General features: G+C 38.7%; 1 protein-coding gene across 1 annotated transcript in view; it reads left to right on the forward strand.

Annotated features, from left to right (window-relative positions):
• zc2hc1a (zinc finger, C2HC-type containing 1A) overlaps positions 1 to 27514 on the forward strand; it is a 51850-nt gene extending 24336 nt beyond the window's left edge. The window contains exons 5-9 of the mRNA XM_043689113.2: positions 10610 to 10752; positions 14235 to 14328; positions 16175 to 16298; positions 19049 to 19162; positions 24845 to 27514. Coding sequence (XP_043545048.1) covers positions 10610 to 10752; positions 14235 to 14328; positions 16175 to 16298; positions 19049 to 19162; positions 24845 to 25034 — 665 coding nt within the window. The 3' untranslated portion in view covers positions 25035 to 27514. The remainder of the gene's footprint in view (positions 1 to 10609; positions 10753 to 14234; positions 14329 to 16174; positions 16299 to 19048; positions 19163 to 24844) is intronic.
• The last annotated feature ends 371 nt before the right edge of the window (positions 27515 to 27885 follow it).

Consider the following 27885-nt stretch of genomic DNA (forward strand, 5'->3'; position numbering starts at 1 on the left):
TGCTGTGCGGGTTTCTTCCAGGTAGTCTGGATTCCTCCCACAGTCCAAAGATACACATACTTAAAATTTCGCCGTTGTGTCTATGGATGTTCAGGCTAAATGGGTTAGCCCAGGTAATTGTGGGGTTATGGAGACAGGGTAGGGTCTGGGTGGGGTGTGCTTTGGAAAGTCAGTACAGACTTGATGGGCCGAATAGTCTTTTTCTGCACTGAGGAGATACTATGATTCCACTACCACCTAACAAAAGCATATTGAAAAGCAATGTTCTTTCATAACCTAAACTCTCATTTTTATCACAGTGTCTTCTGGTTATTGCTTCTTTTAGCTTACACCAATTTATTCCAAACACACACATTCACTTTTACTATTCACCACATCTGAACATAAACAGACTAGACATCAACATTGACTCACATCAACTCGCATACAAGTTTTACTACTTTTGTCTTTTCACAGCGTTCTGGACCATTGTGGTATTTCCAGTGTAATTTTTACTAATCTTTTCCCTGACTCCTGAACCAAGTTTATTTTGCCACTAATTCTATTATTAGTTTGGCATTGTTCTGGATTCATTTTCTCAGTCCCAAGAAAATGTTAATTAGAACCATCACCTTATCTTCCTTAATAAAAGCAAAATACTGCCAGATGTTGAAAATCTGAAATGAAAACAAAACACTGGAGAAGCTCATCAGGTCTGGCAGCATTTGAGTCCTTAACTGAGTTCCAAGTCAGTGAGTTAATATTCTGGATTCAAAATGTTAAATCTGTTTGTCTCTTCATAGGTACTTGTAGAGAGAGAAGGAGAACTTCTTCAAGGTCGGCATCCTTGGAAGAGGCTTCGCAGTAAGATTGAAATCAGCTAAGAGAAAGTGAGGACAGCAGATGCTGGAGATCAGAGTCGAGGATGTGTGCTGGACAAGCACAGCAGGTCAGGCAGCATCCGAGGAGCAGAATAATCGATGTTTCAGGCATAAGCCTTTCATTAGGATTCCTGATGAAGGGCTTATGCCTGAAACATCGATTCTCCTGCTCCTTGGAAGCTGCCTGACCTGCTATGCTTTTCCAGCACCACACTCTCGACTCTCTGTAAGTACTGCCAGATCTGCTAAGTTTTTCCAGCATTTTCAGTTTTTATACCTCATTATCCCTGATCTTTTACTGGCTATCCTACCAAATTACCCCTTTTTCTTCATCTTGCCTCATCTTGCATATGTTTTTGTTAACAGGAATTTATTGACCTCTGGGATCCACAGTTAAAGATATCATCTGGGGACATGTTTCCACCAACTACCACTTGGGCTTTTTTCACTCGTACATTTATGGTCATAATTCTCCCCTAGCCCCTGCTCTATAGTGATTCTGACCTCTGTCGTCCAATATCTTGGAATCTACCAAGCTCACCCCTTGATGATTTTGGCTTATATTTTGTTCAGTGCTTCTGATATACCCTGGCAGCTCTTGGATCTGTGGTATCACTTTACCCTAACATACTTTGATCGTTCAGCAGTCGAGTTTCCAGGTGTTGATTCTGTAATAACCACTTAAATTACCAGTCCCCTTCAATTAATAAGACTAATCTAACAATTGACTGATATGATTATTTATGTTTTGGTTGCCAACCTCATATCTCCTAAATCTACTATCAAGGCCAATTTAGCAATAAAATTACTCTCCTGTGTCCCATTCAATCCCAATTTAACAACCGATGAACATTATACCCTAACTATTTGTAACCAAACCTGACTTAAAAAATAACAGAATTCCCCTGCGTATTAATTATGAGACCAAACTTATGATTAGCTGTAATCTTGCCCTTCTTTACACTGGTTATCAAGCCCAATTTAACAACTGACATATTTAATTAGACAGTATATTTGAATGCAATTGAAAAATAGCTATAATTTCATTCAATTGCCTAATTTTCATCAAGTTCAAATTCATTATTTTAGCATTATTCTCCTATGTATTATCAAGCCCATTAAAAAAAGAGTACATTCTGCTTGTACATCATTCAGCAAACATAATTTAAGAATTAAATGTAACCTTTCACCCCTGTGAGTCATGTCGTAAGTCCAACTTTACAATTAAGTTTAAAGTATTTCTCTTCAGTAGTTTTGTGTATTGCTACTAATTCCTAATTAGCAAGTAACTTAAAACAAACAGAATAAGGAACCTTGGTAAATTTCTGTAGTGCATGTTGTAGTTAGTACACACTGCTGCCATTGAGTATCAGTGGTGCAGGGTGTGCCACGTTTGTGGATGTAATGTCAATCAAATGCGCTTCTTTGTCTTGGATGGTATTGAACTTTTTGAGTGTTGTTGTTGCACTCATCTGAGCAAGTGGGAGTATTCCATCACACTCATGACTTGTGCTTTGTAAATGGTGGACAGGCTTTGGAGAGTCAGGAGCTGATTTACTCCGAGCCTGTGGCCTACTGTTGTAACCACATATTCATTCGTCTCAGCCAGTTCAGTTTCTGGTCAATAGTAATCTGAAGGATGTTGAAGACAGGGAATTCAACAGTGGTAATGCCATTGAATGTCAAGGGGTGAATCTTTGTTGGAGGTGGTCGTTATCTAGCACTTGTGTACCATGAATGTTACTTGTCACCCAAAACTTAGATATTGTCCAGGTATTTCTGCCTTTAAACATGGACTGCTTCAGTATCTGAGGAGTACCAAATGGTGCTGAACATTATGCAATCAACAGTGAGCATTCTCACTTCTGACCTTATGATGGAGGGGAGGCCGGTAAAGAAATAGTTGAAGATACTTGGGCCAAGGATGCTATATTGAAGAGCAGAGGTGACTGACCTCCAATAACCACAAACTTCTTCCTTTGTGTTTCATATCACTCCAAGCCAGTGGAGAGTATTTTCACTTTCAACTAGCCTCTGGAATTCAGTTCTCTGACCAAATATTGTAATGAAGTCAGGGGCTGAGTGACCCAGGTGAACCCCAGCATTAGTGAGCATGTTATTGTTAAGTAAGGGCTGCTTGGTAGCACTGTCGATGATACCTTGCATCATTAAAAGACTGATGGAGTGGTAATTAGTTGGATCAGATTTGTCCTAGTTTTTGTGTCAGGAAGTACCCGGGCAATTATCCACATTAGTCAGGTAGACACCAATGTTGTAGCTATACTGGAACAGTTTGGTTAGGAGTGCACTAGTTCTAATGCATGTCTTCAGTACTATTGCTGGGACACTGTCAGGGCCCATAGCCACTACAGCTGATACAACAATTGCATGGTGGGGCCATTTCAGAGAGTTAGGAACCACATTACCATGGGTCTGGAGTACATGGGCCAGACCAGGTAATTTGGCATTTCTCTGTACTAAACTTTCAATAGAGAGATTTTATGACTGTCAACAATGGTTTTATGGTCATCAAACTTTTAATTCCATATTGTTTTAGTGAATTCAAATTCAGTGTGCTTTGTCAATCTGATTCCCCAGAACATTACTTGGGTCTTTGAATTACTCTCCCAGAGGCAATACTAGTTTGCCAGCACCTCCCTCTTACTTAGCATATCCAATTCAATAATTAACTGCAGTATTATTAAGGTGTGTTGGTTTTTAAGCACAGCTTAATGGTTTGCTGTAAAATTGTCTGTCTATGCTTTGTTTATTGACCAATGTAACATTTAACAAATCATATACTGAGTACCAATAATATTTAAAATCACACCAGTTATACCTAGTAATTGTCTCTTAAGCATTTCAAGGATCTGTTTTGTCTATTAGTTTGGTTTAAACTTTGTTTGTGCTGTAATACCACATTTGCTAAAGGTACTTTCATCGTTATTCTGCTCATCTTTTAATCCTCCTGTTGCATTGATAACTGTATCTGGTATCTGGACTATTTCAAAATCCGGCAGTCATTGATTCATTCACAATGTAAAGTCTCATTTGCTCCTTAAAGATTGAAGGAAAGTACAGTTTCTTTTAAGGCATCACACCCCTGATACAACAGTGTCTCTCTGAAAACCGAACACCAGTTAGAACCAGTTCTGTGTTCTATTTCATTCTTGAGTTTGCATTCCAGTTACTAATTTTGGGCACATTTTTTGCTCTACTGCAGACAGTTAGCTTCACTAAGCTGGCACTGCCTCAGGGTTTCTTTTAGCTCCAATATTTCTCAGTTGTACCAAGAAAATATGGCTGTGGGCTTCCTTTACCCCCATTCTCAGCTGATTAGATCTCATTGACACACAGAGGTTCCATATTAAGCCCTGATTTTCTCCAACACAATAGGTGACTTTGCGCCTCCTTCCCAGCTCCTTGAGGCTTATCCCTGACTGCCTGAAAAATGATAACATCAGAATCTCTGCTCCTGGAGCTTTTATGCCCTATATCTAAATATCTGATACACCAGCTGCGTGAAAGTGTTAACCGTCTGATGTGAGTGACTCTGGCCAACAAGGAGTCACCATGTCAGACTGTCTACCTGACTAAAGTTACCTTAAAATGATCTGGGTAGCCTATCAACACAGGAGTGTTCTGCCCTGTGACTAGAAAAGAACAAATGTTTCAAGCACTGGAAGGCCTTGTGCTTAACTATTACAATCTTGACAAGCCATCAGTTGCACAGCATAAATAGATGCAAAAAAAATCAGATTTTAGCTCACTTGGCTGGACAGCTAGTTTGGAATGCAGAATTATGCCAACAGCGTGTTCAATTCCAGCATCAGCTGAGGTTACAATGAGAGACTCCATTTGTCAACCTTTCCCCTCACCTGAGGTATGGTGACCCTCAGGTTAAACCGCCACCAGTCATCTATCTCTCATGAGAGAGTAGCTCTTTTCATTCTGTCAAATGCTTTCATAATTTTAGCTCAGTTAACTCTCAGCCTCCTCTTTCAAGAGAAAAGAGACCTAACCTGTTCATCCTTTCCTAATGGATGTAAACTTATATTTCAAATATCATCCTTGTCAGTCTTTTATATGCTGTCCATTGTCTTTATATCTTTTTAATAGGGTGACCAGAAGTATATGCAGTACTCCCAAGTGTGGTCTTATCAAGTTTCAATACAGGTTTAGCATTACCTCTATACTTTTCAGTTCCCTAGAGATTAGTCCCAGTTTTTGTTTGGCTTTTTAAAAACCTTAATAATCTGCAATGTTGGCTTGTGATTTGCGTCTGTGTGCTCCAAAGTCCCATTGCCACTTTTATATTCCTACTTTTCAAGTTATATTTAATCTTATTTTGCACATGAAAATACAGTATCACAATTGATTTGTTGAAGAAACTAAATCCTATGTTTTGGAGTAGAATTTTATCTTGTCTTGTGAAATTCACTTTCATTGCATCATATTCTTAATAATTAATTTTTTTTTGATTGTATGATTTTTCTTGCAGATGCGTTGGTCCAGGTCATTCGAGCAGCAGCAATGATGGTCTGATTGCTGCTGCAATCGAAAGTTCTCCTGGCCTGACGTTGCTATACATTACTTCCGGGATCTTCCGATCCTGGTTTTCACAGAAATCTACAACATAGTGTCCATTGGGGAGCTCCGTTGGAGTGGAATAGAGTCAGGGGAGTAAAGACACATCCCCTTTTTACTACTTGTCATATGGTAGGTTAAAAGTTTAGCCTTTGAATGTTTAGTGAATTAGTTGGTTGGAGTCAGTAGGGTCTGATTAGGAGATCTGATTGGGTTGTTTGGTTGAGGGGAATTGTGGTAATAGTTCTGTTTATTTACTCACGTGACATGGACATGATTGGCTGAGCCAGTATTTATTGTCCATCCCTAGTTGCGCTTGAGAAGATAATAATGAGCCCCCTTCTTTAAGTTGTGCTGTAGTTAGGTTAAGAGGACTGTTATAGTTGGGTCAGATGGGTGTTCAGGTGGTATCTGCGTCGGAGGGTGGATAATTAGGGACTCATTTGTAAACCTACTAGGTACTGTCGTAAATCTAACTCCAAGTTGGAGAGATTTGCAGATGTCTCGGTGAATAAGAAAATTGCCATTAAATGTTGAGGCTACCCAGGTTAATTCACACAAGGCCTACAAGTGGAATTTTCAGTGGGTCGCAATAGTCACCTTGAGGTCTCGAATGTTCCAGAGCCTCGAAGATTTGGCCCATGACTATTCTAGCAATAGCAATTCTGATAAAATTCTGACTTGAAATATTAAATTTGTTTCTCTTCAAGCAATTTCTCTCAGAACTTCTGTGTATTCTCAGCATTTTCTGTTTCTATTAAATTAATGTGTTCAAGAAAATTGTCTTTTTCAATATGTAGATGTGCCTACTGGAGAAAAACTTGACCTTCTCTTGAGAAATAAGGCAGGCAAGTGACTGAATGTTAGTAGAGGAGCTTTTGGGACCAGTGATCATAATTTTATTAGTTTTACAATTGTTCTGGAAAAGGATAGGTTTAGTGTAAAGGTTCAAGAAAGGATCAAGGCAAAAGATGGAAAATTATAGGCCAATTAGCCTAACCTCGGTTGTTGGTAAAATTCTAGAATCCATCATTAAGGATGAGGTTTCTAAATTCTTGGAAGAGCAGGGTCGGATTAGAACAAGTCAACATGGATTTAGTAAGGGGAGGTCGTGCCTGACAAACTTGTTGGAGTTCTTTGAAGAGGTGACAAGTAGGTTAGACCGGGGAAACCCAGTGGATGTGGTCTACCTAGACTTCCAAAAGGCCTTTGATAAGGTGCCACACGGGAGGCTGCTGAGCAAGGTGAGGGCCCATTGTGTTCGAGGTGAGCTACTGGTATGGATTGAGGATTGGCTGTCTGACAGAAGGCAGAGAGTTGGGATAAAAGGTTCTTTTTCGGAATGGCAGCCGGTGACAAGCGGTGTCCCGCAGGGTTCAGTGTTGGGGCCGCAGCTGTTCACATTATGTATTAATGATCTGGATGAAGGGACTGGGGGCATTCTAGCGAAGTTTGCCGATGATACAAAGTTAGGTGGACAAGCAGGTAGTACTGAGGAAGTGGGGAAGTTGCAGAAGGATCTAGACAGTTTGGAGGAGTGGTCCAGGAAATGGCTGATGGAATTCAATGTGAGCAAATGCGAGGTCTTGCACTTTGGGAAAAAGAATAGAAGCATGGATTACTTTCTAAACGGTGAGAAAATTCGTAAAGCCAAAGTACAGAGAGATCTGGGAGTGCTAGTTGAGGATTCTCTAAAGGTAAACATGCAGGTTGAGTCTGTTGTCAATTATCTCAAGAGGGTTGGAATATAAAAGCACTGATGTGCTACTGAGACTTTATAAAGTTCTGGTTAGGCCCCATTTGGAGTACTGTGTCCAGTTTTGGTCCCCACCCCTCAGGAAGGACATACTGGCACTGGAGCGTGTCCAGCGGAGATTCACACGGATGATCCCTGGAATGCTTGGTCTAACATATGAGGAACGGCTGAGGATCCTGGGATTGTATTCATTGGAGTTTAGAAGATTAAGGGGAGATCTAATAGAAACTTACAAGATAATACATGGCTTGGAGAGGGTGGACGCTAGGAAATTGTTTCCGTTAGACGAGGAGACTAGGACCCGTGGACACAGCCTTAGAATTAGAGGGGGTAAATTCAGAACAGAAATGCGGAGACATTTCTTCAGCCAGAGAGTGGTGGGCCTGTGGGATTCATTGCCGCAGAGTGCAGTGGAGGCTGGGATGCTAAATGTCTTCAAGGCAGAAATTGATAAATTCTTGATGTCACAAGGAATTAAGGGCTACGTGAAGAATGCGGGTAAGTGGAGTTGAAATGCCCATCAGCCATGATTGAATGGCGGAGTGGACTCGATGGGCCGAATGGCCTTACTTCCGCTCCTATGTCTTATGGTCTTAAAGTCCTTAGCTGGAGTAAGGTCAATTTTGACAGTATGAGACAGGAACTTTCAAAAGTTGATTGAGGTGGAATATTCACAACTAAAGAGATGACTGGAAGTAGAAAGCTTTCAAAAGTGAGATATCTAGAGTTCAGAGCTAGTACATTCCAGTTAGACTGAAGGGTAAGGCTGGTAGGAGTAGGGAACAGTGGATGATAGAGATATTGAGGCTTTGGCCAAGAATAAGAAAGAATCATATATTAGACATATACAACTGGGATCAAATGAATTTCTTTAATATAAAGAGTTTAGGGACATTTTTAAGAGGGAAATCAGGAGGACAAAGAGGTGATAGCCTTGGCAGATAAGGTTAAGGATAATCCAAAGAGATTCTACAAATACCTTAATATTTTTCAGACAAAAGAGCAACTAAAGAGAAAATCAGGTCCCTTAAAGGTCAATGAGGTCGTCTATGTGTCAGGTGATGAGAGAGATACTAAATGAATATTTCACATCATTTTTCACTGTGGAGAAAGAAATGGAAGCTAAAGAACATGGGCAAATGTTGACGTTTCAAAAACAGTTCACAATACAGAAGTGCTAGAGGTCTCAGAAAACATAAAGGTAGATAAAACTCAAGGACATAATCAAGTGTAACCCAGAATGGTGTGGGAAACAAGGGAAGAAATTCCAGGGCCCCTAGCAGTATTGCTTGCATAATCTACAACCAAGGGTGATGTGCCAGATAACTGGAAGGTGTCTAATATTGTGCCTTTATTTAAGAAAGGCTGTAAGGAGGTGAACAGCAAGGGTCTTTTCCCTAGGGTGGGGGAGTTCAAGATTAGGGAGCATATTTTTAAGGCAAGAGGAGAAAGTTTTAAAAAGGTCATGAAGGACAGTTTTTTTCACATAGAAGGTGAGGTTCATATATGGAATGAACTGCCAGAGTTGGATGCAAGTATGGGTGCAACATTTGAGAGACATTTGGACAGGTACATGAATAAAAACAATTTACAAGGATATGGGCCAAACATAGCAAATGGGAGTAGTTTAGTTTAGGAAACTTGTTAGGCCTGAACAAGTTACACTGAAAGGTCTGTTTCTGTGTGGTATGATTCCATAATATTTTAAGTTAACTTTTTTTAATAGAGTCACAGAGTCATACAGGATGGAATCAAACCCTTCGGTCCAACCAGTCTATATGAAACACAATATCAAACTAAACTACTCCCACTGCCTGCTCCTGGCTCCTTTCTCTCCAAACCTTGTACTTGTACCCACATCCACCATTTCCTCCGGAAGTTCATTCCACATATGAGCCACCTGCTGTGTAGAAAATTTGTCCCTCATATCTTTTGTAATTCTCTCTCCTCTCACCTTAAAAATGTGCCCCATAGTCTTGAAATCTTCCATCATAGGGAGAAGACAACCACCATTTACTCAAACTATACCGCTCATTATTTTACAAACTTCTATCAGGTCACCTCTCAACCTTTTACGTTCCAGTGAAAAACATCCCAACCTGTCCAACCTTTCTTTATAACTCAAACCTTCTATATCTGACTACATTTTGGTAAATCTCTTCTGAACCCTCTCCAGCTTAATAATGTCCTTTCTATAACTGGGTGGCCTGAACTAGATAGAAGAGGCCTCACGAATGCATGGATATCAGCAGCTTTCAGAGCATTGAATAGTGAAAGGATGTTGGGCTTGAAGGAGTCGGATTAAGATCTTTAAAATAAAGCATGTTTAATGGAATGGATATTGATGAGGCTTTTGAAAACGGGAAAGAAGGTGATAAAGCTGAGGTATTGATGGAGGGAATTCCAAATGGTAGTTATGGTATGGGAAAGGAGGTAAGTTCAACTCTTTCCTGTTCATCTATCTTTCATCCATAAGCAGGTTCTTTCTCCTTTTTTGAAACAGGCGTGGTGTGTTCCATTGAGCCCTCTATCATGAAGTCCAATTTTCAAAGTGACCCACAACAAACTGTCTTTTAGGGTTAAGTCAGAAGTTTTGTTGTTCAATGCATTCAAACACAGGGAATGATTTTACAACACATATTTGCACTCCAGCATATAGGGAAGAAAATAGAAATGAAAGAGTTTGCAATTAAGAGCAATTGTTACAAAAATGAAATTGATAAAGGTGCGATAATATAAACTTGGCATATGCAGAGACTTGATCCACATTTTAGTCAAATGCAAGATTTTTTTCAAAACTGGGTTTTGAGGAGGCTCAGACTTAAGACATGTGTAGCTATACTTGTAGCCTGGCCATGGTGTTACCAGATCTTGCTGGGGAGGCATATTTTTTACTGCTCATCTGTGTTTGCTGTCTTGGATACATTGGAAATGCTTCCTCATATCTATGCTAATGATTTGCCAGATGCTGTATTGTTTTATGTATTTCAGTACTTTTTTTCCCACAGTTTCGAGAAAAGTAAAACGCTTTGCCAAACATCTCAGTTATATTTGCTGCCACTGAGATTGTTCTGTTGCAATGTTTTGTCAAGATTCTATTTCAATTGACAGTTAATTATGTTTCAACCTTTGAATTATCCTTAATAAAAGCATCACTCACAACTGAAAATGGATAAATCTGTGCAAGCATATTTTGATGTCATATCCTCATTTTTAACCTGGAAAGTAATATGTAAGCCTTGTTTTATTTTACTTCACTAAGCATATTAATTTTCTAATGTGGCACATACTTTTCATGCAGAATGTCCATTATATTTGATTTCATTCCAGAGATGTTAATAAAATCCTTACATTGAATAATAAGAATCTGTTATCTTAATGTATTTGTCAAATTTCATTTTTTAAGATCTTATCCAGTGCCCATACTGTCAGAGAAGATTTAATGAGAATGCTGCAGACAGACACATTTCTTTCTGCAAAGAACAAGCTGCTCGCATTACCAAGCCTAAACATGCTGCAAGCAAAGGGAAACAAAGCACTCCAACTCAGGTAAAACACATAAATGTCTTATTTACAGGTGATACTGTGCATCATGGTAGACCTTAGCAACATTGAAAACACTTTTTTGGACAGTACATACACAGGTGCCAAGCACCCATATTTTGCAGTCAGTACTCACTGTTCATTCCACTAGTAAATACTTGCCCAGAAAATTTCTGTGGGCCATTACACTGCAGTTTGCTGTTATCAGATAGTCACAGCACCATGGCATTGTCAACAGGTAACCAGGGATCTATGTGAATAAAGCAAGCAACAGCGTGTTTCTTCAGCTAACCAGACTGGAGAATCCTTATTAATACATAGAGTCTGGATCACAAGTATAAATCAAAATATTTAACTCGCTGAAAGCTCATGCTAAAAGCACAATAGAGGGAAGGAAAGATCAGATTAAGAGAGGTCAGTGAGAAAAAAAATCTCCAAAAATCCTCAGCTGTGGGAGAATGTTGTTGTGCAGTGAAGAGTGCAGGACAGCATGACAGTAGCAACATTAGGCATACCTCAGAACTGGTGAAACTACAACACAGGACTACTTGCATGCCAAACAGCCGAAGTCACATGCATAAACAACAGTAAATGGTCCCACAACCAACGAGTCAGATGTCAGCATGCAGTCCTGCCCCATCGGTCATTAATGATGATGAACAATTAGCTAAGTGGAGGAGGAGGTTCCACAAATATCCCCTCCTCAACAATGGGGTAGCCCAGCATATCAGTGCAGAAGTATTTGGAACCAGCTTCACTTTCAAATGCCAAGTAGATGATCTATCTCTGCATCCTTTTGAAGTTCCCAGGAACACAGATGGCAGTCTCCAGTCAACTTGATTCACTTTTTATGCTTTCAAGAAATGACTGTAGGCACTGGATACTGCTGAGGGTATGGGTCCTTTCAAAGTTCCAGCAGTACTGATGACTTGTCCCCTTGACCTGCAGAACTAGCTATACCATAGCCAAGGTATTCCTACCCCAAGGCTGGCATCTACCCAAAATATCTTTTGAACAAAAAGGACAAATTTAACCTGGCTGCTTACTGCCCTGTATGAAATCATCATCAAACTGGAAGGTATAATTGACAGTGGTATCATGAGACTAACCAGCTCACTGATTTTCAATTTGAATTTGGCCAGGACAACTGATCTCCAATTGTGACCTCATTACAGACTTGGCCCAAGTATAAACAAAAAAGCTGAGCTTAAGAGATGAGGTGAGACTGATTGCACTGAACATCAGGGCAACATTTGTCTGAGGTGTAGCAATAGAGGTCCCTAGAGTCAATGGGAATCAGCAAAAATTCTCCACTAGTTGTAATTGTACCGAGAATAAAGGAAGATGAGTGTGTATGTTTGAGGTTAGTCATCTCAGATCCAGGACATCACCGCAGAAATCTGCATTGGTCCTCTAATATTTTGGCCAATGTCTCCAATACCTCTACAGACACTTTCTTTGAAACGCTTAGATGTAGATCAATCAGGGATTGGCAACGTCAGTCTCATTGGTTTGTCAAATACTTTAAGACCTTCCCTTCCATTAGCATCTTACATATCTGGTATCTTTGGGATATTTACAGTGTCCACCTTGAAGACCAATGTAAAATGTTAGACTTCATTATCTGCCTTTTTCCTGCTTCTCTCTATCCATTCCCTAGCCGAGTTCTCCAAGGATCCCATACTCTTTCTATATTGTTACAACCCATTTAGAAAGTGTCTCTGACAAAGTGAGAACTGCAGATGCTGGAGATCAGAGTCAAAAAGTATGGTGCTGGAAAGCACAGCAGGTCATCTCTCCTGCTCCTCAAATGCTGCCTGACCTGCTGTGCTTTTCCAGCACCACACTTTTCGACTTTGGAAAGTGTGCTGATGCTCAAGCCCCACTACTCTCAGGGTCACCACAAAATGATTTAATCAAAGCACTCAAAGTCCCCAGTTTACCCCTATGTTGAATTCAAATTAACAGAAAACATTGATCAGGTTTCTGTGCCTACTATATTTGCTAAAAATAAGTAAATTCTAATCACAAATGAATAGCTTTGAACTATCAAATTTACAGCTTTGTTATTTATAACACCATTTAGTCCACCTACACACATACAAACAAAAAAAATGGTGTTGTGGTTGGAGGATTGTTAAAAAAAACAAATAAACTGGGAAACGCAGTTCAATAGCATCAGTCCACAGAATTTGTTGAAACATTTCTTTTGCTTGTCAGGACTTCCTATTCTTCATCTCCTTTCTCCACATGCTGTCACGTCTTTGCAGGAGGTAAAGGGCGATTGGTACAATAAGAGCAAAGTCTGTTAGCTACTGGTCTAAAGCCACAGATTACAGTCACTGGTAGGAGAAAATAACTGGTCTCTTCAGGCTTTGGTGTTTTAACAGCAGAGAAAAAGAGAGAGACACACACACACACAATTCTTACTACTTATTCTTCCTAGTCTGCTTCGCAGTGATGCTGACTTGCTGTATAGTTCTCCCATTTGACAGAAGTTGAAAAGCTTAGAAGTTGATGAAAAGCTTAGAAGTTGACAGGGCAAGTGGAAAAGTGTTAAAAGGTTTATACAGGATTTGTTTTAATAATTAAAGGCATAGAATATAATAGCAAGATGTTTTGCTGAATATTTAGTCAACATTGGTGGACCCAAGCTAGTGTATTGGATTCAGTTCTGGGTATCTCACCTTCGGAAGGACGTTAAGCCTTGGGTAAAGTGCAGAAGAATCTTACAGGGAAAATAAGACTTCAACTACAAGTGAGATCAGATAAACTGGGAGGTTCTCCTTTACAGCGAAGGTTAAGGGAAGATTGAATAGGAGTATTTAAAATCTTGAAGCCTTTCATAGAGTGAGAGAAAAGTGGCTGCAGTGGACGAAAGATCAATAACCAGAGATAATTGATGAAAGAATTGTAATTTTTATGCAGCAAGTTAATTAAAATGTGTTGTCTGAAAGTGTGAAAGAGGTAGATTTGGTAATATGCAGCAAACTTTGTTTTAACTGGCACCTTAAGAACAGGCTTTCTTAATAAAGTGGCAAAAAAATTATGAACCAGAAATACTGCAAGTTTATTATATTATTGCGATCTCCTCAATGGCCGAGTAGTTTGAATGCGTGAGTGAGAAGTCTGTCTGCTCGTAAGTTTTATTTAAGGCAAAGTTGCATTATTATGTAAGTGATTTATGCTGTAAGAAAAGCACAACAGTGATGTGCATTCCCTCTGCATTGCATTTCTACTACTTAGTGTGTGCTTTTACATTGATTCTGTGGATCTCTTGGTCAACTGGTACATGCCTGGTCGCATTGGTGCCCAATAATAAATCAATAGCTGTACTTCTAAATGGGATTGACTAAATACATGAAAAGTAACATATACGAATATGTATTTGACACAGACATGATTAGCCAAATGACTGCCTTCTATGCTTTTTCATTATATGGCTTATGACTAAATTTGTTCTTTGGTATGTCTTTATTAATGTATAGCATCGGTCTCCAGTGCTTAAGAAGACTAATTCACCAGTCTCAACACCTGGTGCATTAACAAGGATTCCCCAGCCTTCTGTTGGTGGGAAAAGTGGTATGTGGATTTTCTTTTCATTTTGTGTATTTAGTTTTTTTCCCTATTGCCGTATTTTTGTATGTATGTTACAATCAGTCCCCAGATGAGGGTCTCCAATTTATTTTATGATTTTGGGTGAAGAAGGATGAACGGATTCCCCTTCTTAAATCAAACTATTTCTGAATTGGTGGCAACAAGATTAATTTAGAAAGATTCTTTCTGAGTAAAACAAAAGCTGAGATTATTAGCTACCAAATGTGACACAAGATGAGTAAAATGTGAAGTACACACACATGGATAAAAAGTGTGAATTGAGTTAAAAGGTAACAGTTAAAAAGATAGATGTATCAGTCTCTGGGTTCCTTAATAAGTAGATATTAGAACATTGCATCCATTAAGTTGGATGATGCCAATATTGCTGACATTGGTAGTTAACTTTAAGATTTTGTAGTCTGCAAGATAGCTGACAAGCTTTTGTCCTGTTTTTTGATGGCGACTTCACTGGCTTGCTTAGTTTTCACAACTCAGTGAGTAAGCATATTTCTCTATCTGCAGTACAGAGTATCTTATCAGCTGTCCATAAGCTGTGAACCTCACAACACAACTAGTCCACACTAACACATCAGCCAAATAACACACAAACCAGCATATTGTTTTAACCCCTTTGTCTATTCCTGGAAGGATAAAACACAAACACGTCTGCAGTTTAAGACATAAACCAGCTGTACAATCTGGGTTTATGGTCTATTGTCATGACAGAGATTAAGTGCTTTAATGACACTGAAGCAGATTGAGGCTATGGAATGCTAATAGTCTGCACATCTTAGCTGTTGCAGTTTTTATCTAAAGTCTCTACATTTGAATACTGATGCTTCAATGTGCAACAAACTCTGTGAATATCCTGATTGAAATTAAGTAATTTACTACATGCAAAGATCCTGTGTGGGACTTTTTCTCATCTTAACCAGTTAGCCTAATTGTGAAAGTAAAACAATGTCATGAAAGTGTCCAGTTGAAAGTGTGATTTTGCTTTCTTAAAATATAAATAATATCAGTGAGCTGTGAAAGTCATAACCAATTTGTCAATTATGTTAATCTTCAAGTGAATTGAATTTTTTTCTGCACGTTAAATCTTATGCCTTGGATGTAACCTATTTTGAATTCTATATTTGGAACATCCACTTTGTTTCTAAAGCCCATGTGATATCAAACTCCAATAGACCATGAGTCATTAGTTGTTTGTGTATACCTGCTTTACATTATTTATTATTCATATTTACACTTACTACTATTAACTGTTCTCTTCATACAAATCTTGCTGAATGGACTTACTGATCTATTTACCAAAAATGGACATACTGGCAGAGAAATTTTAAATAACACACTGGTTTTCTTTGAATGCAGTTTACAAAGTACTGATTAAATCATAATCATTTACAGGACATTTTAATTGTACTTAGAATAATGTGATGTAATGTGTTATTACTATGTACGAATTGTAAAATTATTTTGCCATGATTTAGATGTGTATTTTTCAATCTGCAATCATTCAGCCATTTCTCCGAGTACATTTTCTGAAAAAAAAAATTATTTGTGGTCATCTTCTCTTCATGGTGCTTCAATTCTGGAAATAATGGCTTTTCAGCTAAGCTATATGCAAATTTCATGTCAAAGATTGAGATTTATACCAATCCCTTATGAAATGTCCCACATCGATTATGAAAATGTCATCTTCAGTCTGAATCTTGTACCAATGTAGGGAAAACATTGTTGTCCTTCACTGTAAGTTATTCATTATAAGTCTTTGACTTGATTGAAATTGTAATAATTTAGTAAAAGCCGACATTCAGTGTTCTGTCAACAGGACTTTCTACCACCAAAAGTAACCTAACAGCAGCCTATGAAAATAAACTTCGAGATGGATCACCTGCAAAACGGAGTTCATCTGGTGTTGGTAATGTGGCTGGAGCATTAATTCAACCAGCTGGGTAAGGATTAATAAGGATCCATATGTACCAATATGGAAGTCACTGAATTTGCGGATTTATTTTAAATTGAATACAATGGGATGAAACAGTGGGCTGCATCATTGCCCTTTTGCTTTGGGATCGTAGGTTTGAATTTGGCAGACTTCACAGAAATTGACTTCAAAACAAACCATACCAAAATATTTTAAAACTGAAAAAACTGTGGATGCTGTAAATCAGAAACAAAGACAGAGGTTGCTGGAAAAGCTCAGCAAGTCTGGATGCACCTGCGAAGAGAAATCAAAGTTAACCTTTCAGGTCCGGTGACCCTTTGGTATACCGAACTATTTACTAGTTTCATTAGTATGCAATGGTCAGGTTTCTTTTTTCTGTGCTTAATTTTAAGACCTGCCATAAAAGCTGTTAAAGGAGACCCACTGCTTTGATAAAGTCAATCTGGCATCATGGCCAGTTTATTTAAAAAACTAGTTTGAAAGATTTACATTGGAAAAACCTAGCACAATCTGGTAGAAGCTTTACTGAACAATATATTATGATTGAAACATGAATGGTTGATTTAATTAAATTTTTACTGCTTTGGAGGATAAACAATTGCATACCTTACGAGCACAGTTAACTTCCCATAATGCAAGTATTTATTTTGGGCATTACAGTACAAGTAGTCCTAGATTAGCCTGGTTTCTAGTTTGCTACCCATGATTGCAATAAAACATGCCTGATGCATGACAACGCAGTTCTTATGCAACTCTCAATAGAGCAGAGGAATAAATAAGAAATGCTAAAATTTAGCGTTCCAGGGCAAGCTGCTATTTGTTCAGCTCATTTTGACCATTGCCTGTCTTCATTAAGGCTGAATAAGATCTTAAAAATTGTCTACAGCTTTACACTTCCAGTTGAGTAATCTTGTATATGAGACAAGAAGTGTTTTATATTAACCCTCCACCACCAATGCTCAGTAGCAGCAGTGTGTGTTATCTATAAGATGACTGCAGAAATTTACCAAAGGTCCCCAGACAGCACCTTCCAAATCCACTTCCATCTAGAAGGACAAGAGCAGCAGATATCTGGAAACACCTTCACCTTCAATTCCCCTCCAAGCCACTCACCATCCTGACTTGGAAGTATATCACAATTCCTTCACTGTTGCTGACTAGGGACAGGCAACAAATGCTGGCCATCCAATGACACCCACATCCCACAAATGATTTTCCAGTGTCAATCTCGTGAATTGTTTAAAAAAAACTGACCGCAATGCCAGATTAAAATGGTGGGTTTCCTTTAAGAGTTTTTGTGGCAGCCCTTAAAAGTTCTAACTATGTTCGAGGAACGTAACCTGAACACTTATACGGTTTCTATGGGACTGCGTGTTTCACAAAATGCGGTTTCGCTTAATGCAGTGATTTTCAAGAATATAACTACCACAGTAGTAGAGGAATACTTGCGTCTTAAGGTATTTCATTTTTTTAAACAGTTGATGTCTTGAAATAAAAACTGGACTTCCTCACTAGTCTTTTTTTTATTTTTATGATAAGCAACAATTTACAAATTGAAAATTTATTCTGAATTAGTGAATTCAAATTTAGCAATGTTTACTTGTTTTCTTTTAAAGTTTGTTCCTAAGTATTCATAATCAATCCATCATTGGTGTAATGCAAATTAATCAACAATGTCAAATGCATTAGTTTCTATTCGCTTTTTGAGCTTTTGAGATAAATGATGTTAATACTGGGGAATAAAACACTTCCATTCCAGACATCCAGTGTGAACAAGATCATATCCAAAAATAATTCGGAGAACTTTATCTACCAAATTGCAATTCTCAAAGGATAACCTTTTGTTGTGGCAACTCTTTGGAAAAAGTGAGGACTGCAGATGCTGAAGATCAGAGTTGAGAGTGTGTGCTGGAAAAGGACAGCAGGTCAGGCAGCATCCGAGGAGCAAGAGAATTGACGTTTTGGGCATAAGCCTTTCGTCAGAGTTCCTGCTGAAGGGCTTATGCCTGAAATGTTAATTCTCCTGCTCCTTGGATGCTGCCTGGCCTGCTGTGCTTTTCCAGCAACACACACTCAACTGTGGCAACTCTTTCTTGACACCAGTTCTCCTAATTCTCTTGCCCTCTTCATGCTGCTTTTATTATCCATCCTTGACCACTAAATACGCATCTTTTCTATAAAATACTTCTGTTAATTCAGTAAGTGTAGCAGTCCATGTTATACTTTTTCTGCTTTATATTTTCAATAGTTTACCCTATCTACCTCCAATTAGGGAAAGTTAGAAATGTAATAAATCTTTCACAAACAAAGATTTTGTAATTGGTGTGTTTAGTGGTGCAACTGCCATTTGGGACTCTGGTTGCCAAACCATGAACACAAACCTTTTTGTCAGTCTCTGCTCCTGACTTGCCTTTGTATAAGTAAGCAAAAATACTGGCATTACTGGTTTTATTTCAAGACATTAACTATTAAAAAAAAAAATGAAATACCATAAGACGCAAGTATTCCTCTACTGATGTGGCATTGTCAAAAAGTGTGGTGCTGGAAAAGCACAGCCGGTCAGGTAGCATCGCCAACATTTCAAACATAAGCTCTTCATCAGGAATGGGCATTGTATAACTGGCCTGAAAATACTTGATACAAAAACTGTAACCGTGATTTTAATAACATTTTATTGAAAAAAAATCATATTATAGTTAATTTTAATCCATAAATTATTATGAATTTACCTTTTTGATAATTTCATTTTCATTTCAGGGGTTTACCCAGTAACATCAGATCTCGAACACAAACACTACCAAGTGGAATGAGGAATGTTGCTGGAACAAGCTCAGTGAACAAAAAGACCTACAATGCTGAAAATTACATAAGGTGATATAGTTTTTAATACTCCATAACTGGAAAGGAAAGAAACTGCCTTGTTTAAGCTATTTTAATGTCATTATTATGGCCAGAATAGCGAGGGTTCACTTTTATTTGGAATTCAGTTTAAAGTTCAAAGTATTTCACTTTTCTCATGTAGTCTTAAATATATTGACAAAATGAAGCAAGTGTTTACCTTTTACGCGGTAGACCATTTAGGACAGAGATGAGGAGAAACTTCTTCGTCCAGAGAGTGGTGGCTGTGTGGAATGCTCTGCCCCAGAGGGCAGTGGAGGCCCAGTCTCTGGATTAATTTAAGAAAGAGTTGGATAGAGCTCTCAAGGATAGTGGAATGAAGGGTTATGGAGATAAGGCAGGAACAGGATACTGATTAAGGATGATCAGCCATGATCATATTGAATGGTGGTGCAGGTTCGAAGGGCAGAATGGCCTACTCCTGCACCTATTGTCTATTTTCTTAATAATTTATATACTCAGAAGGATGCTACAGTGTGTTGCAGCTGAACATTTGTCAGATTTTGTTTTCCATTTGTTGATTTGTGAGACATGAACTGCTCTGATCATATTACAGTTAACTTTACAGCTTGGCGACACGGTAGCTCAGTGGTTAGCACTGCTGCCTCACAGCACCAGGGACCCATGCTCGATTCCCACCTCGGACAACTGTCTGTGTGGAGTTTGCACATTCTCCCTGTGTCTGCGTGGGTTTCCTCTGGATACTCCAGTTTCCTCCCACAATCCAAAGATGTGCAGGTCAGGTGAATTGGCCATGCTAAATTGCCCATACTGTTGGGTGCATTAATCAGGGGTAAATATATAGGGTAGGGGAATGGGTCTGGATGGGTTACGCTTCGGAAGGTCAGTGTGGACTGAATGGGCCAAAGGGCCTCTTTCCATACAGTAGGGATTCTAATCTAATCAAGTTGGCATTTATCACTTGACAGGTTATCCTGGAAGGGTGGTGCTTCCCCACAGTGTTACTACATGATTTTAAGCATTGGTAATAGGTATGGAAATCCAGAATTTGTACCCAGCATCAATTTTTTTTAAAAAGGAGCACCATATGTACAAGACAGGTTGGCTTGGAGATAACTTTTTGTTAAGTATAACATTTTAAGAATTAGTATTTATTTGTTTCAAAACTTGCGTATCTGATTTGGAATAGTGTACAGTCTCACCGGTATTTGGACACACCCGGGAAATGATGAACCAGACTCCCAGCTATAAGCAAATAACTCCAATGTCTGGTGAATACATTTGAAGAATTAAAGGTTAAGAAAGTAAATTCTTGACAAAGAAAACTCTGGAGACAAGTCCAAAGACAGATTGAGATCTAAATATGTTGACTTTCTGGCAACGTCTGTAACGAAGCTGATGCTAAATACACTGCTTTCGATATGTTGTGCTCACCTAGGGAGGTCAATAGGGACATCCTGAGATTGGGAAACTCTGGACCTCTTTGCTTAGGCTGGTGCCTGGAGAGAACACTGCAATTTCACTGTGAATCAGTAACACTATTGTGGGAGACATCCATTATGAATTAAAAGTCTAACTTGATTGTTGTGAAGAACAGGTGCTAAAGTTGCTGAGCCTTGCTTGTCTAAGATCCAAGACAAAAGTGCACTTGGTCGTCATCCAAGCGTAGGTGTCAGCTGATAGCACTGTGCTGGCATGCCATTAAGAGAAATAATTTCAGCTTGAAACTAACTCATGCCTGTACAGAACTTGTTTTTGCTGTCAACCTTGGATAAAGGAATGGCCATATCCTTGACGCTGAATTTTGTATTCCTATCAGCATCAAGAATGGATGCTGGATAACTTCATTTATGTAGACTCCACAATCGCCAACAATCTGCCACTTGATGCTAAAATAAACTCCCAGAATAAAAGTTGCAGCTGTTGTATCCAAGCTGAATTTTGTGGAATAATGTCAACTTAATTGAAAACACCTAACTGTGAGCTGCCAGGCCTGTGTCCTCAAAGCGTCTTCTACACTGGTGGAACCTGGATAACGTATGCTAGGCAGGAGAAAATATTGGCCATTTTCCACTTTCACTGTCTCACTCGAACATGTAAGCATACAAATTAGGAGCAGATGTAGGCTGTTTAACTCCTTGTGGTTGCTCCACCATTTCATAAGATCATGATTAATCTCATTGTAGTCTCAATTCCACATTCCTATCTACCCTTCAACCTTGTATTCCCTTGACAAAAATCTATCCACCTCTGCCTTATAAATATTCAAGCTCTGACTTCCCCAACTTGTTGACAAAGTCTGTTCCAAAGAGCCGTGACCTTTTTCAGCGAAAAAGAATTTGCCTCAGCTGTCCTAAGAGGGTGACACTTTATTTTTTAAACAATGACCACTAGTTCCAGACTCTCCCAAAAAAAGAATCATCCTTTCTACATCCACACTGTCAGGATCCCTCAGGATCATGTCACCTCTTACTCTCTGAAAATCCAACACATACAAACCTAGTCTGTCCAACCCTTGACTTATTTGAAATGAACCCTTAACCTGTACCTGAAAAGCAGATATCTGCAAGACTAGCAACCAGCTGCCAGAAAATAAGATCCAGTTTATTCAGTTGGCACAGACATGGGGTTGAATGGTCTCTTTCTGTGTTGTAATGTTTCTATAATTCTAGCTCTTCCCTTGTAAGACAACCATGTAATCCAGGTAACAGTCCGGTCATTCTCTGAATTACTTGCAATGCACTTATATCCTTAAAGTCAGGAGATCACATTACACTCCATTTGCTTGATTTTTAACCCACTTTTTCACTTGACTTATTTATATTGTTTTGTAATCTCTATGCAATTTACTTTTCTATCTTTCTTTGTGTCATCTGCAACTTTAGCAACCACACCTTCATCCAATTCATTTATACAAAACATTTTTTGTATTTAAATCAAAAAGGTTTTAATTTATATTTTTAAAAAATATTAAAATTCTTTATTAAAGTGAACAGGAACAAAAGCTCAGTTGGCCAAGAGAGCCCAATGAATCATGCACCTTCTCTACCCACTCTAGTTCTCTGTAGCAAATGTGCCAGAGACTGCCATTCCCAGAATGGAGATCCTGAGCCACATCAGGCAATATTTAACATCGAGTTAGCCACCATAGTTCAAGCCATCATCTTACAAGGTGAAAGCTAGCTAACCATCTCAGATTAAAAAAAAACATTTTGGGTGGTGTTCTTTCAAAAGGATAAAGGAGAACATTTTAATGGCATTTATAAAATGGTTTCTAACCACAACCACACCACAAATAAGATCAACTACTTCCATCCAAACAGCATCATTCAATTCATAACTTGCCTAAATTCACCTAATGCTGAAACTCTTCATAACTCTCTGGACTTAACAATTCCACTGCAATTCTGGCTGGCCTGTCATGTTCTACTCTCTCTTTAAACTTCAGATGATACAAAACTCTGTGTCTGTGTCCTATCACCTGTGCTTGCTTGCATTATGCAGCACTTCAAATTTTAAATTCTCATGTGTTTTAAATTTCTCCATAGCCTAACCCTTTCCCTATTCTGAGTGTCTCCACTCCGCAGCCCCGACAAGATATGTATTCCTCTAATGCCAACCTTGTGGCTATTCTGTCACTTGCCTGGGCCCTAGGTTCTGGAGTTCCCTTCCCTCTGTATGAAGCTGCATTAAATCTATCTCTTTGACAAGGCCTTTCTCATTTACTTTAACATATTATGTGGCTGTGTGTCAATCATTTTCCTGTGAAGTGTCCGTTGAGTTTATTATGTTAAAGGCATCAAGGGCAATTAGGAATGGGCAATAAATGCCCATGAGTGAATTTTAAAAAAATACAAATAAAGTTTCATCTACTACCAGTGAAATTGCCCGATGTTGGAAAGTGTTTATGCTTGTGAAAGATAAGGATGCAAATTTTTGAAATATAAATATATTAATTCAGAAGCATCTGAAATAAGAACAGAAGATACTGTAAATACTCGACAGGCTAGACAGCATGGAGAGAAACAGTTTTAAAGTGAAGGCCTAGATCTTTCAATCTCTGGGTCACCAGATATATGACTCAAGATTTCCATCAGAACCCCATACAAAGTCTAACATGTTGACTTGAACTTGTGATGGATAATCCCGCAGTCCCTGGGACCTTCTTAAAAAAAAACTCTAACTTTGAGAAGTGTTCGAACTTCAGGTAGTTTTCTTTTAAATTCAAACTATATTCATAAAAAATCTTCACATACATAGTCACTAGAGCACTTCAATTCTATGCAATCTTTGCATATTGAAAACAAACAAAAACCCAGGAATTTCGTTCTTGTGGAAAGCAATGTTTACATGCATTTGAGGCACCAGAAGGTCCGATAACTGAACAGATCCCTATTTAACTTTGGCAGACAGTGATCCTTCCCTATTGCTCCTTGCAGACAGCTGCCACAAGCTTTAGTGCTTTAGCCCTCAGTGTGTAGTCCTGGATCTTGGAATGTGTCAGTCTGCAACACCCGGTTGAGGTCAGCTCCTTGGTCGGGAAGGCCATCAAGTTTCAGGCTGACCAAGAGCATCTTTCACCGAGTTGATGATCCACCAGGCTCAGTCAATGTGTATCTCAGTATGCATCCCGGGGAACAGCCAGTAGAGCACAGAGTCCTGCATCAAGGAGCTGCTCAGGACAAGCCTCAACAAAAACCACTGCATCTGTCTCCAGATTTGGAAAAGCACATGCCTGAAGGAGATGTGTAAGAATCTCTACTCCCCCGCAGCCACTTCAAGAGCAATGTGAAGTGGCACAGAGTCCAGGCATACATGAAAGACCTCACAGGTAGTGCCCTTATCATTACCAGCCAAACTATGTCATCGTGCTTTTGGAAAGTTCTGGTGATGAGCCGTTCTACCAGGTGACTTTGACAGTCTACTCAGGGAATAACCCAACAGAATCTACCCTCTCCTTGTCCCGCAGTGTCTTGAGGATGCTATGTGCTGGCCACTTCTTGACGGACTTGTAGTCAAAGATGTTTTTCTTTGCAAATTTCTCCACGAAGGACAGATGATACAGAACGATCCAACTTTGGATAGTTCCTCAGGAAATGTTTGACAAATCCTAGTCTAATGCCTGGGTAACACCAAAACTCACCCCCAGTCACTCGCACTGACTCCCCACCTGACTCGACTAGCCCCTACCATCCAACTATCCCCTACCATCCAACTATCCATCCCCATTTACAACCTATCCTGACAACCCTGACCCCATCATACCTAATTATGCCTTCAATCCACTCACCCACGTGACACCCAGTGTCCCCATTACTACTGGACAATTAAACTTATGGCAGCCAGACCAATGGAAGTGGGTAATCCCATCTTCACTGATTCTATTTGCTGCCGTCTTTGTGGATTCCTGAGCTGACAGAGTTCTTCTACATGGGTCGATCAGAAAAGATGGATCTCCACACAGTAAGCATTTTTTTTAAATCAGTGCCAGTTACAACGGTCCCAGCACTGATCTAACATTTGGGCCCAAAGTGTTTCTCTCTCCAGATGCCTCTGACCTGCTCCATATTTACAGCATTTATTATTTTTATTTCAGATTAGCACTTGGCTATTTTCAAGTTTTGAAATCTTGCTACTTGTTGAAGCTTAAATCCTTCCCATTTCATTAACTTAAGTCAAACTTCTCTTTTACAGGAATAATGTGAAACCTAGTTCAGACACCAGGGATAATTCCCTAAGTTTCAATGATGGAATCATGAAAGCCAGTGTTCGAAGTTCAGCTGGACAGCAATTGCCAAGATTTTGTCATGAATGTGGAACCAAGTATCCTATCGAGTGCGCAAAGTTCTGTTGCGAATGTGGAGTGAGAAGGATGACCCTTTGATCATGCAGAATAATTACATTCCAGGAAAACATGCTGATGCAATTTTCAAAGCTCATCACTCCTAAGCTTTGCACTGCTCAATGATACACTACCAGGTTTAAGCAACTGTTGTGAACATTTACATAAATGTATCGTGTAATGGCAAAGTACGTTAATCTCTGAATTCTGTGCTGTGCAAAGTAGAAAATGTGAAATAGTAAGAATCACTGATTTGGATATGAATCCTTAATTTCTGTGTTGTTTACAAATGGCAATCAGATTATAGCAGAGCTCTTGAATTTCTTTTCACTTGACTGCACTAGAATTGCGGTCAGACTGGTGCCTTCACCATGAATCTTAAGGTGGGAGAAGGATAGCATGTAGTCAATGGGTGTTCACTGTGTTTTCTAGAGAAGGTTTCTCTAGTCAGGTAAAAGAACATTCAACATATTTTGTGTCGAATAATCTGCATAATAATAGTTAAATGAAGAAATTAAACAATTTAGTTGGGGTGGGAAGGAAGAAAACTGACCCTTGCTTTTACTTGTGGCTCAGTGTTGAGTTGTCATCCAAATATAATAACAAACCTGCCACTCATCAAATACATTATAAATTGGGCAAACCGAATGGAAACATTCTGGGTTGAATAATAAAACAATTAAAGCTAAACATGTGATATGCTGAACATAACAGCTCAAAAGAGTTGGATAAGAGTTGTGAGCTTGCTCAGCAGTTATGTGTAAAATCAAGTTAAAGCTTTACCTCATTTATCTATTTAAACCGACGAGTCACATTACTGTACAAAATGATTTTAAAAACAGCAGATTATGCAAATACAAAATAACCAGAGTTTGAAGTGTTTGTGGATGTTTTCAGTATAAAACATATTATGTTGGTAATGGTATATAGCTGTTAGGCTGAAACACTACAAAATGATAAAATGTTTATTTCAACTACTGACTGTTTTGAATAATCTGAAATAATTAAAGAAATAAGCAGTTATACTGTTAATGAAACTACTTATTGACAGATTATTGTGACAATTCAAGACAATTGTGACAATTGAAAGCTCACCTCATCTCCAAAGACAAACCTACACCACATGTACAGGCTACATACTGCTTATAAATTGGCATAAACCAGTGTGATGCTGTTGAATTACAATTCTTCTGTCTTGCCATTTTATTTGAAGCTGCTGAGTTATTGTCAATGGTCTATAGTACCAATGAAGATGTGTTTTTCATGTATCAAGGGTGTTTCATGTGAATAATTTGTTTCTAATGAGAAAAATGAATCCAATATTAATGTTAAAATGTTTAAATTTAATACACTAAAATCATCTGTGTTGCTCAAAAGGGAGGGCTAGTTGATACTTTTACATTTATTAAAGTACCAGATTTGGTAGCACTCACCTCTGAACACAAAAGTTGAGGATTTGAGTTTGTAATCTGCATTGGCAAGTCAATGCGGTCCTTAAAACCATAAGATGGCGAAGCAGAAGTAGGCCATTCAGCCCATCAAATCCAAGAAGTGTTCCACTGTCAGAGGTGCGATGCATAAGACATGTAAGCGGACGTTTTTAGGGTGAACTAATTTCCAACTATCCTGATACTGGAAGATCTAGACTGGTATATCAAAGACCAATCTCCCTTCTCAGGTGAAGTTAAAAGATCTCAACTCTATTTGAAAAAGCACAGGGAAGTTCTGCTGATATCCTGCTGAATAGCTATCTCCCAGCCAAACTAATATTTGGGGAAAAATCTCTTATTTGGTTATTTATCTCATTGCCACTTTGGGCATCTGGCTATTTCCCATAGTTTCTTATAAAATGACTGCATCAGAAAAGTACTGGATCATCTTTGAAGTTTGTGGGAATTGGTGTAGAAATAAAGTTCTTTTGATCATTAATATGAAAGTATGTAAAAATATCACTAATACGACACATAGTAATTGCAGTTCTGAGGAAGGGTCACTGGACCCAAAACATTAACTCTGATTTCTGTTCACAGGTGCTGCCAGATCTGTTGTGCTTTTCCAGCAACTTCTGACTTTGTTTCTGATTTACAGCATCCGCAGTTCTTTAGGTTTTTATGTTACACAGTAATTGCTGACAGTTGTTGGAAATAGCACAATGAAGTAATACTGTTTTAGAACATTCCCTCCTTCATTTTAAAAATGTAAACATCCTTTTAAAAAGTGCCGAGGAAAGAGTTTTAAGTTTGTATGTTGGTTTCACATGGAGTAATCTTGATGTCTCTAAAGCAGAGGCAGAAATTGAAAGATGATAAAGCTATTTACTCAAAAGTATCTTTGCAGTTTCATGTTTGTAAGTAGAAAATAAAGGCTCCAATATGCAAATACTAAATGTTGATTATATTTGAAAGCAATTGTAAACTGCTAATGTTATTATCTGTTAATTAACATTGTTGTTTCTCACTGTAAGTTGTACACTAGCATGTTTTGAAAAATGTGAATCAATATGAGATTGGGTTTTAAATTCCTATCATACTGCTTTGTCAGTTATTTCATCATTTACTGGTAAGACATCTGACTATAAACAAAGTTCTTACGTTAAAAGATGTGTTTAATATTCAAAACTAGGTGTAACTTAGAAAGAGGTGGGTTACGTTTAACTCATATTGAAATTTTAAAATCTGAAGCATCCCAGGAGACATATTAGCAATTTTAATATTTCAGTGAGGTGGGCAGACGCTGTCAAAAGCGCAAGGCAGCTTTAATAATCCAGATCTTCCGGTGTCAGGGTAGTTGGAATCTAGTATACGCCCAAAATGTGAGATGGAGATGAAGAAATGTTCAGGGAGAAGTGACTTTACTGCACGTATTTTGGCCAAGAGGTGCAGGAGTGCTGATT

Source organism: Chiloscyllium plagiosum, unplaced genomic scaffold, assembly GCF_037043375.1.
Source record: "Chiloscyllium plagiosum isolate Xiang-an unplaced genomic scaffold, Cpla_swu_hap1 HiC_scaffold_4, whole genome shotgun sequence".
NCBI lineage: Eukaryota > Metazoa > Chordata > Chondrichthyes > Orectolobiformes > Hemiscylliidae > Chiloscyllium > Chiloscyllium plagiosum.